Source organism: Charadrius vociferus, unplaced genomic scaffold, assembly GCF_000708025.1.
Source record: "Charadrius vociferus isolate BGI_N301 unplaced genomic scaffold, ASM70802v2 scaffold684, whole genome shotgun sequence".
Classification (NCBI taxonomy): domain Eukaryota; kingdom Metazoa; phylum Chordata; class Aves; order Charadriiformes; family Charadriidae; genus Charadrius; species Charadrius vociferus.
Genome location: NW_009648144.1, coordinates 502,442 through 514,487, shown reverse-complemented (window position 1 = coordinate 514,487; position 12,046 = coordinate 502,442). Strand labels below are relative to the sequence as shown.

General features: G+C 40.7%; 1 protein-coding gene across 1 annotated transcript; it reads left to right on the top strand.

Moving 5' to 3' along the window:
• Nucleotides 1–1,433: 1,433 nt before the first annotated feature.
• ARHGAP24 (Rho GTPase activating protein 24) lies at nt 1,434–9,719 on the top strand (the record flags this gene model as incomplete). Its single annotated transcript, XM_009883940.1, has 4 exons — nt 1,434–1,507; nt 2,299–2,420; nt 6,395–7,463; nt 8,982–9,719. Coding segments are annotated over 4 exons (1,509 nt in total), but the record flags the coding sequence as incomplete, so codon positions are not given.
• Between the last annotated feature and the right edge of the window lie 2,327 nt (nt 9,720–12,046).

Genomic DNA, 12,046 nt, shown 5'->3' with positions numbered 1-12,046 from the left:
GGTAGTTGTTCCCATCTGATGGAATGGGGGGAGGGGGAGAAACATCTCTGGTAAACTGTCTTCTATAGTTATCTCTTGCACACACTGAAATCAGACTGGTTTCTTTGCTGTACTTTACAGCTTGCTGCAAGGTCCAAATTTTTGTCAGCTGCTTGCAAAAGGTGGGAGCGGGCTGTTCAGTTGGTTTAATTTGAGCTGCTCTTTGACAAGTTATGGCAGGGGATCCTCAGAGCTAAAGTTGCAGCTATTCACTTCTGCGTGTTGCATATGTCTCTAAACATTGATAGCTCCAACGTAAAGCCACCTGAAAGCTCCGCAGTTAGTCATCATGCCATTTTTACTTGCAGTGATATTAATTTTCAGATTACATTTTTAGTCATTTTATATTGGCTTAGTCCAGAGTATATGTGTGTAGTTTCTCTGCAACTATGCCACAAAGCACTTTATTAAATTCATTTTGAAAGCAAGATTCAAATTACAGTGGCCTTTTGGTGCTGAAGTTGGTGCCAGCAATTTGAAAAATCAATACTACAGGTGATGAGACACTTCAATCCTTTTTATGGTGGCTTAGCACTCCACCTATGAGTCTGTCTGACAAGGTTTTCAGTTGCTATTTCTCCATACAGAAGTTAAAGGTACAGTCACTGTTAAGGGGGAGACCTGTGGACCTGTGCATCTTGTTTCTTTTCTTAGCACACAGCCAGCAAACTTGTGCACTATCATGGTCCACCCATCTTGATTTGCATTTATTTTCATAACATATTGTAATCAAAACCCCACTGATGCTGGCAAAGTACCAAAACCCCATACTGAAAAAGAAACTAAAGGCACTGGTTGATAAGGAGCGTAGCCAGGGTCTTTTTCCACAGGGCACAGAAATTAGTGTGTGATGTTCTGGTTGGTTGTCCCATTCCCAGGGTGAGCCCAACTGAAATAACTGTTTATTGATCTGAATCTAGTATGGACCAGAACTGGGTAAAATACGCAAATAGTTTCTCAAATGAAAATGCCAACTAGAATCATAGAAGGTTGGAAGGGACCTCAAGGATCATCTGGTCCAACCTTTAACCCGTTCAAACCAGAACTGTTCTGGGAAGCCTCAGCCTTGTTATCAGCAGGAGGAGGAATGGAGCTGTTGTTCAAAAAAAGAGAGAGTGAAAGAGAAGAGAAAGACAGGATGAAACCAAGTTATTTATTTATTTGCTTATTTTTATCCAGAGTTAATCCTTGTTAGCCAAATATAGCCTTCCCCATCCAAAATGGTTTCTACAAGCTGTTCCTGATGATAACCTGTATATAGCATTTAATGCTGCAGTTTCAGTGATGTGTTTATTGTCTTGTAATTGCTGAAATTTTTTTGAATCTCTGGTAAAATACTAAGAAACTGTGCCTCCCCACTCTTTTTTTTTTTTTTTTCCTTAAACCACGTAAAGGGCCTGAAAGAACTGGTGAAGCAAGTGAAAAGCCTGCCGGCTGTCAATTATAATCTGCTGAAATATATCTGTAGGTAAGTGCTCTTGCAAGAATATCACAATGGTATTTATAACTGTGAGCTGACAGACAAACCTGTCTGTGTATGTGCCCTGAAGGAAAAGCATTACTCACAGTCAGAGGACTGGTCAACTTAAGTGAATGCACTAAAAATATAGGTTTACTGCTTGACTAATTACTAATTTGCTCTATGAAGGTGCACAGTTATGACTTTACTTTCATAAGCAAGCTACACTCAGCAAGAAATGCAAGAAGGAAGAAATGAATATATTCTGCCTTCTTTATAGGACCCTGGTTTTCCCATTTCTAACTGCAGTTATTTGCCTTGGCTGTGCACTCATGAAGCATGGTATCCTTGAAAACTGTGTATGTCTTGTAGTATATAGAATAGTTTTGTGGATACCTCCAAGATCTTAAAAAGCATGTCTTAGTTGCAATTTGTGAACTAATAGAAAGTTCCCAGCATAAAAAACATTTTTAAAAGAATATTATTTTTTTTTAATTGACAGTTTGCATTTTGAGGATATTTTAGGAGCCAAGTAGTTGATTAATTATGCTGGAGAAAGTTACCATCTTCCACAGAGTTATCTTGTAGTCAGTCCAGATTGAGATTTAAATTTCGTTATCAGTGTATCATTTTGAAGAAAATCTGAAGTTGGGGAGAACAGCCTTTAGCTTTTAAGATGCTCCATGAGGATTTGGAATGGAATACTTGAACTATGTTAAGAAACGATCACATGCTTTGATTTATTTTTTTTTTTAATTTCCTCTTTATGTGTTCCTTAAAGTCCTCTTTCTTCCCCACAGATTCCTTGATGAAGTCCAGTCTTATTCAGGTGTAAACAAAATGAGTGTGCAAAATCTCGCTACTGTTTTTGGCCCCAACATCCTTCGTCCCAAAGTGGAAGATCCTCTGACTATCATGGAGGGTGAGCTCACTGTACATAACTTGTCATAGAAAGAAGGAATGTCTTTAGGTTTATTAACAGTACATACCAGTTCATGTAGCATGTGCAGTAAGTTCCATATATCTGTTTTATAGACACAGAATTCTTCAACCTGAATGAACTTCTGGGTTAAATCTTGCAGGTTACTATAAAAGTGACTGAAATGTGCAGCATTGCAAACAGACTTTGCATGAGATTGTGCTGCCCTGGCAACTTTACTAAAAATGTACATTTTCTCTCAAAACTTACTATGGCATGTTCTTATCCAGCATGTGTGGTTGGAGTGCAGTTAATATTTTACCTGCAGTTCTTAAGGATGAAAAAAGGTTAGTGCAGCTTCATACTGCAGTGACTTATGTAGAATCCCCCACAAAGCAGTGGTATATTACATGCCTTCTTGCACAACAATGATCAAATTTTCAGCTGCATTTTGTTGATTACAGCAATGTCCAGCTGTAGCATTTTGCTGTAGTTAAGACAAAAATATAGCTATGACAATCTCTTCCTATAGTTTCCTCCTAGGCTTAATCTTTGTGACTTTAATTCTCCATAAAGTACATGATGCTTTTTCTCCCTCTAAACACTTTTTTCTTAATATGTAGAGTTTGCTTAGCTTTCTCAGAAATTAGGGCTGTACACAGACTGTGCACTGAAAATTTTACCAAAATTCAAAACCAGTTTATTTGAAAGCGTGTGGATTGATTCTTTTTCTGTGAGCTTGGTGCATTTTCTCTTCCCCAGACACAACAATTCCCCATGTACTTTGTTCATTTACTTGTTTCCTGAAGTCTTATGTTTCCTTCTTCTTTCTTTTAATTCTTAACACAACTGTTGTTGTGAACTGAAACATGTGTTTCCAAATAATGTGTGAAAGCAGTGAATACCCAGGCTTAGCTGTCTGAACAGTAGCTCAGACAAGCCAGAAAACCTTTGAACGTGGAAAGGGTTTTTAATCATCATCTTCACGTTAATGTCTGGATTCTCATTGATGCAGAGAATGGTTTGATCATGCGTTTGACTCAAAAGCGTTTACAAGAGCACATGTCCAATTTATATGCACATTTATTATGACTGTGCAGCTTCAGATACCCTTAAATCTGCTTTTGTGGCTTCCCCCTAGTTTCTGTACATACTTGTACATACTTGTACATACAAATGCACTGTGCAAAGATCATAGAATCATAGAATGGTTTAGGTTGGAAAGGACCTTGAAGATCATCGAGTTCCAACCCCCCTGCCATAGATAAGGACACCTCCCACTAGACCACTCGCACTAGATAAGCTTCACTGTGTCATTGAAGTTGTAAACGTTTACACATCTTACATCATCTCCCCATGGTATTTTGCGAGACTCTCTCCTGCTTTTTTCCCTTCCTCTTCAACTATCTTATAATGTCTCTCGAAGGAGTTACATTTTTGTGTGTGTGTGCATGTGTGCATGCTGCCTATCACTTCACTTTCAGCCTGACTCTTTGTACCTATAGAACTGCAAGACCGACCGAAATAGTAGCTTCTCTTACCCTGATACTTCTGTAGAGCTTAGCAGCCTGGTAGATAGCTGCTTGCTGTGAATGTTTCTCTTGGTCAGGCAGGAAACTGTCCCTTCTTTCCATGCTTTTGCATTCAATAGTGGAAAACGTATTTCAGATTGTTCAATAGATTGGAACTGGGGAGAGACGTCACAGACCTGATTTATACCACTGAAGTCAATGAGAATGGTACCTCACCGGATGACATTTACTGATGGGATACCATGTATCTTTGGCTCACCTGGGGCAAAGGAGATGAATGGAGGTTTGGGATGGGGAGAGAGAAGTTAGCCATTCGTAAATAAAATGCTATCTTCTAGGTTTGTATTTTTCCAGAACTGGCTAACATTTGTGAGGGTTTGTGGTTTTTTGTTTTTGAAAGTTTGAGCAAGAACATTTTCAGGGTTTGTATTTTTTTTTATTTTTTTTTTTTTCTAATAAGCCAGGAAGCCTGGTGGAAAGAGAAAACAGTATGTTTTTCCAGTTCTTGAAAGCAACTCTCCAGCCTGCTTATCAACAGCCCTAGCGCTAAAATGGTGGTGGCTGCTGTAGGAAATGGCGTGGATACTACACTCATTGAAGGGAAATACATATATTTTTTACCTAATGAGAAACAGGTTGCATGAAACAGATTTATGAGTTCTCTTTAAGAATAATGTCAAGATTTGACATCAGACAATGCTGATTTGCAATTGGGCTACGCATAGTTGAATGTATAGGAAATTTTAACAAAGAATACATCGATTGGTACTCATGGCCACCCTTCTTCATTGCTCTTTGCTTTTTAGAAGATACAGAGTGCTTTTCTTGCACAGTCATTTGAAGTCAAACATGCAGCTGTGGGTAGCCGTACCTGTGCTTGCACAGTCATTTGAAGTCAAACATGCAGCTGTGGGTAACCGTACCTGTGTAATGGGGATAAGTTGTTTTTGTTTAGTTCAAGACAGATTTTCCAGAATTCCAATCATGGGCCAATTTTTTCCTGTCAAATGCAGTAGTAAAAGTTGCCTGAGTACACTGCAACGTTTCTAGTAAAATTCTGCACAATAACAGCTAATGTTCTCATAAGGAATACAGCTAAATGTGCCATGGGAGTAACTAAGTGAATTTTCCTGCTGCATAGTTCTAATGTATGATTTTGCCTTAGCAAACAAACAAACAAGAACACTAAAAAAAGTACCCACATTGAACTGGTTCTTCATAGTTGTATATTAAAAGGGTGGTGTATAATGATTCAGAATATTACAAAGGAGTTGATGTGAAATGATATTGCACAGTGGGAAAGTATTGATTAGAAGAGCACAGCATGCCTCTGAAAGCTCTCTAGGAGCTGAAAAATAGGATGCTTGTTGTAACTACCTTGACCTTGTTCCTGAAATATTCTTAATAATCCTTAATGAGAGTCTGCTTAACGAAATAGAGTTGTGCATCTTTATTATCCCAAGTGCAGTTATAAATGCTAGTGTGTAAATTACAGTGCAGTCAGGTGGTTTGCACACCAAGGGATTGTTCTTTAAGAGGAAAGGTAGCCGTTTATTATAGCAAGTAGCAAGCTGTGGTCCTACATTAGTTCCATACTGTGCTATAACATGGCATAGTTTAAAGGCATTCACATTAATAATTCTGTCGTATTACTGCTCTGTTTTGCTCCAAAAGACTAAAACATCTGTGTTCCAGCAATGCAAATCCCTTGCCTGGCCATTTTCTGTTAAACTACCAGATACAAGTGCTGTGCCAGAATAAGACTTTGGTTTCAAAAATGATCACCACATTGAGTTGAAACGCATCACTTACAATGATGTTACCTTTGCTCCTCATTATGTCCCTCTGTGGTCTTCCTGCAATGCAGTTACTGTAATGGTAATAGCTTCTTTGCAAAAGTTCCTGTTCTCAGGGGGTCTGTGAGGCCTGCTGGCTTGGTTTGATGGAAGGAAGAGGTGGTGCTGATCTGGCCTGGTAGCCAGAAGCATCTCAGGTGTGTTAAACATTCAGGTTGTTACACGGATAGATGCATTGCATAAATGTTTGTATAAGCTGAATGTTTACTAAGTATTTGTGGAGTCTGATGGATAAAGTATATTTATGCCCTAAAAGAAACAGGCCATTAATGACTGGGAGCCAGGCTGGCTTAGCCAGGGCTGGTCACTGCTCATCCATGTGTACTCCCACTGATATAATCTTGAAAATCGGTTAAATCTTATAATGGGTGGTGAGACACCGGCACAGGTTGCTCACAGAAGCAGTGGCTGCCCCATCTCTGGAGGTGTTCAAGGCCAGGTTGGACAGGGCTTTGAGCAACCTGGTCTAGTGGGAGCTGTCCCTGCCCAGGGCAGGGGATTGGAGTAGATGATCTTTAAGGTCCCTTCCAACTTAAACCATTCTATGATTCTATGATTCTATGACCATGTGCTTGGTGTCTCCTTTCAGGTACAGTAGTAGTCCAGCAGCTAATGTCAGTGATGATTAGCAAACATGAAGATCTGTTTCCCAAGGATGCAGACCCTCAGATGGGACCTGAGGTATGCAACAACAACAATGAAATGCCAAAGAAAGCGATTGCGGGGCAGCTGCAGAACAAAGAGAACAACAACACCAAGGAGACAGCAGTGAGGCGCTGCTCTTGGGACAAACCTGAGTCTCCCCAAAGGGGAAGCATGGACAGTGAGTCTCCAACTGCTCTGCCAAGCAGCAAGACAAATAGCCCCAGAAACAGCATCCAGAAATTGGATGTCACAAGAAGCCCACCACTCATGGTAAAAAAAAATCCTGCTTTTAATAAAGGCAGTGGCATAGTCACCAATGGGTCCTTCAGCAGCTCTGTGGAGGGCCCTGAGAAGAGCCAGACTTTACCAAACTGTACCCTGCAAACCAGGAGAACGTCATCCCTGAAAGGACCAGTGACTAAGATGGGCACACACAGTGTGCAGAACGGAGGTGTGCGGATGGGTGTTTCTAGCACAGATGGGCACAGCAACACCATCAACAGCCGGACCCCGGGCTGGGTGCCCAATGGCTATGTCACACTGAGGGACAACAAGCAGAAGGAATCGGTGAGTGAGTCAGGCCAGCACAACAGGCTTTCCACCTATGACAACGTCCACCAGCAGTTCTCTATGGTGAACTCTGATGACAAACAAAGTGTGGACAGTGCCACCTGGTCAACATCCTCTTGTGAAATATCCCTCCCTGAGCAGTCCAACTCCTGTCGTTCATCTACCACCACCTGCCCTGAGCAGGACTTTTATGTGGGTAACTTTGAAGACTCTGTGCTGGATGGACCACCACATGAAGACCTCTCTAACACAGGTGACTATGAGAACAAAAGTGACAGAAGGAGTGTGGGGGGCCACAGCAGCCGAGCCACCAGCAGCAGCGATAACAGTGAAACATTTGTGGCCAACAGTACTAACAATCACAGTGCTTTGCACAGCCTGGTGTCCAGCTTGAAGCAAGAGATGGCCAAGCAAAAATTAGAGTATGAGACAAGGATAAAAAGGTAAGACGGTGTGGCTCTAAATCAGACTGCCTTTTGCAGGGTAAATCCAAGAAGTTTTCCCTCTCATGACTAGCTAGAAATCTGCGCTAGCTGCAGTCACTGGGTGCTTGCCACTGAATCTCCCATCTTTCTGTGTTGACATACTCTGACATCACTTTTGTGACACCATGATCCAAAGGGATTTGTTTCAGAGCAATTGCTTGCTGTGGTTGTGACACACTGTCCTGTTGGCATCAAAAATAAAGCTAGATCTTTGTGAGTTTCTGTAGAATCATATTAACAAAGTCAGGAGACTCTCACAGTGTTTTCATTAGTTGATGCCTGTTCTCCAGAGACTGAGAAGGGCAACTGAGCATCACCTATGAGTGAAAGCAGTGCCATGGCTTATTCCACCTGTAGTTTTTGGGACTGGGAGACTGCTGGAACTCCTTTCCAGAGTCCTCGTTCCTCTTGAGATAGTGCTGCATCTTGGAGTTACCTCTGTTCACAGTCCTGTCTGCACACTGCTGCTTTGCCTTAGCCTTTCCTTCATAGTTCAGACCTGTTAAAGAAGGCAAGGGAGAGCCGTGTCTTTGTCTACAAATAGGGCCAACTCTTCTTGCACACAACAAGATTGGTAGGGTGGGTGGCCATAATGATCAGTGAATAACCTCAAAGTCTGGGCTTAGCATTAACTAGTGCACACAGCAGTGCAGAGCTGAATGCGCTCTCTTTGTAATCAAAGGTTCTTCAGTAAAGCTGTTCAGGACTCGTTTTCGGTTCTCACCTCTGTTGCACAGCAGCTCTTTGCTTTGGTACCTCTGGCACTACAAGTCATAGCTGGATCACAACATGTGAGAGCTACTGGCAAGAGCAGCTGTGAGTGGAAGTGCAGCATACAGAATATTGCAGTCTTTCACCCACATCACTATTTTCAGTGTAGTATGCAGCGTAGTAGAGCACTTCTTATAATGTTTAATATGCATGATGACTGTCTATTTAGTACCACTAGGATTTCTAATGCTTTCCCTTGGAAAGCTAGATCTGAAATGCTGTCAGTTTTGTAGACAAAAACCGCGTTTGTTGCAGTTTTTTTTAAGTTGCCAATGAACATTTGCAAATAGGTACAGCAGATAAATCAGCTGAAGAAAGGAGATTAGCCGTGAAACAAAGGCATTCGGGGCAGTATTCTGACCTTGTAAGTGGCACTAGTGTAACAACAGTAGGAGCTGGGTGTCAACATTTCCAGAAGTAAAAGGAATACTTGGCATGTTCCTGGAGAATTAGATGGAGCTGCTTGCTACTGTGCACCTTGCCAGTGGCTGTTATTAGGCGTTTTCTAAATGAGCTAGCAAAGAGATTGCCCTAGGAGAATGGTTCATTGATGAAGCCATGGTTTGTAAATACACCTCTCAAAAATTCAGTCTAAGCTTTGTAAATGAAAGGACACGTGTATGAACTTGTTAGTGGTGTCCATTTCTGCTCAAGTGAGCGAGGAGTGCTGCTCAGGCACTGTCTGCTTTTATTTTGTTTTTGCAGCTTGGAGCAGAGAAATCTCACCCTGGAGACAGAAATGATGGCCCTGCATGAAGAACTGGATCAAGAGCGGAAGAAGTTCACAATGGTAGAAATTAAAATGCGTAATGCAGAACGGGCCAAGGAAGATGCAGAGAAGAGGAATGATATGTTGCAGAAGGAAATGGAGCAGTTTTTCTCTACTTTCGGAGAACTGACAGTGGAGTCTCGCAGACCAGAAAGAGGCAATACCATCTGGATTCAGTGAGCATTGGAAGCGTAGACTGTGGGACTTTGGGGAAGGGCTTGGGGTATTATACTGTATCAGGTGGCTGGTCACCTGTCTGAGGCTAGGACTCAACATAATGTTATAAACCCTTGAAGGAAGAAATCATACAGACATTAACTACTCATATCTACAGTGTGTACTTATCAAGTTATACTCTTTAAATGCTTCATGAGACTACTGTCAAGTGTTACAACTGGATACGTGTATATAAATTTTAAAGAAATCACCAAGAGATGTATCTCAAGAAATATTTTAATGCAGGTCTTGTATTTAAACTGGTAAATTGAAACGTTGTTGCAATCAAGCTTTATATCAAGCTTTTTCCCTTGCACTTAACATAATAAGCTATTTTTGGCATTGTGTTACCATCAGCTTATTTTGTATATCAATTTTTTTTTGGTTTTTTTGGTTGTTGTTTTTTTTTTTCTCAACCCTCTTGCTGAGGATTGAAGATAAACAGATATGTTAAGGTATATATGCCGATGGTTAACCCTGATTTGTGTCGCTTCTAAAAAGACAGGAGGATAAGAAACAGCAACACACCATGGGCAAAATAAAGCAGTACCAATTTAACAAAATCGATCGCCAGGGTAGAAAGTACCAAGGCACTTGTATCGTAAAAATCAAATGAGGATATCAAGTCAGCAAAACTGGGGACAATGGCAAAAGAGTAAACAGCTGCTTGTTTGGGTGCAAGTGCATGTAGCAGTCAGAAGTTGGGAGAGGGGAAAGGGGAACTTAAGGGGCAGTCAGTCACATCACCAGAGCTTTCTGGAATACCCTAAAGAAGCCCTGTGCCTGATCACAGCAGGAATATAAACCAGTTGTTCTGAACATATTTGCATCTGCCTTACCTCTGTACTCTGGGTGACAGTGAGTCTTTTTTGTGATGCTGGTGAAGGGACACAGAGAAGGGATGAGCTGGACACCCTGATAGCCTTGTCAGTGTAATGAATGCTGAAAAAAATAACAAAAAATTATGCCCAGAGTAGAAATTACTGGAGCAACTGTGTAAGAAACGGCAAATGAGGAGGAAAACACCAACATATTCGCCACCTGTATTTACAATGTATATCAGCAAGTTATCATACTGTCTGAATTCTTCATGAGATTATTGTCAAGTGTTACAACTGAGAAACACTCTCAGCATCACCAAGGGAACACCTAGAGGGAACAACCTGGAGTCTTAACAGCATGCAGAGTGCCAATGAAAAAGAAACAGCAAAGCGATGCTGTAAACTAATATTTTTTTTGCCATCTTTACATATAGTAAGTATAACTGGTATTTTCTACACCACGTTAAGGATTTTTTGGTTTTAACTTTGTGTTTAGGGCTGCAAGCTGCATTATTAGAGAGGGTTGTTGAGGCATCTTGCCTTCCCTCTAGTGTCTCTTAAATATATTGCAATTATTTTTTAACTTCAATTGAGAAAGAATGATGAAAGTAACCTCAAAGAACATTCTTGGTTATAGCATGTATATTAGAAAAGTACTAATTAGATGTGGGAATTATGTTGGGAAGCAAACTTGAGGTTTACATTTCAGAGAAATATTAACTTACAATGGAGCATTACACATGGTGCTTGTGGATGAATTATTTGTGTCTGGTGAGGTGCTACGTCCCCATTCAGGGCACTTAATTGTACTAATTACTGTGAACATGTCTAGAGCACATCCAGTCTGTGTGAAAAACAGAAAAAGTCAGGCAGGGAAAGACCAAGGTAATACAAACGAGCATGTTTTATATCAGTTACCAGCAATCACAAGATGTCCCAACAATGGTGAGAGAAGGAAAGAGATTACTATGTTAATTCTGATTTTTAAACTAAATGGGAGGGACCTTGATATCTGATGTAGTAGGCCTCAAAGACAACTCACAGTTTAAGCAGTATCTGACATCTATTGACGTGACAGCAAAATCTTGCAGATAAGTATTTTTTTAACTGGAATTCATATTTTTACACTAGATGTATACAGTAGTCCCTGCAGCAGTACCCTGAGGTGGAGAAAGTCCTGCTCTCTCACTCAGAGTAAGGCAATTTTCTCATTTTGATTTCCTCTAGCAGTCCCTATGTCGTTCAAGCTCTATTGCTGTCTTAAAATTTAAAGGAATACACAATTCCTAGGACTAGTTCAAGGACCTGTGTAAATGAGGACCTAAAGTTTGGTCACTCAGGCATGGCAGAAGGTGGCCAGTGAGGAAGTGGGTAAGGTGCTACTCCAAGATTATCAGCTGATATGATGGCAAAAATGACAGCTACTTCATAAATTTTTATTTCTGATACTTGTTCAAAATTAACGAGGAATAGGAATTTCATTTCACCTCCACATCTGCCTCCAATGCCCTAGGCTATACAATATGCATGGAAGAATGGAAGGTATTTATAGTCCATGTACTTAGCATTCTGTGTTCAATTTCAGTTATCCTTGGTCTGCACAGGAACTGACTGGAGGCTTCCAGTGATTTGTATGTGCTGCATGTTTCCCTTATTTGTTCGAACAGGCTTCTTTGTACAAATCTGTTTCTGAACTCAGATTATTTGGTCAGTGATTGCTTTCTGAGGGTTAGTTCTTGGTCTGCCTACAAACTACAAGAATGCAGTTCAGAGTGGGTTTTTTGCTTATCTCCAGGTATTTGCATTCACCATGCCCAAGACAGTTTATAAGACAAACTATTTCAGTGAAAAATCTTCACTTTTCTTGTATATAGATCCTCCTCCTTTTTATCTTGTTCTTTTCGAGGATTGCCATTAAACACTCTTGACTCAGACTGAATGATGCTACTGCAGTGATTTCTTTA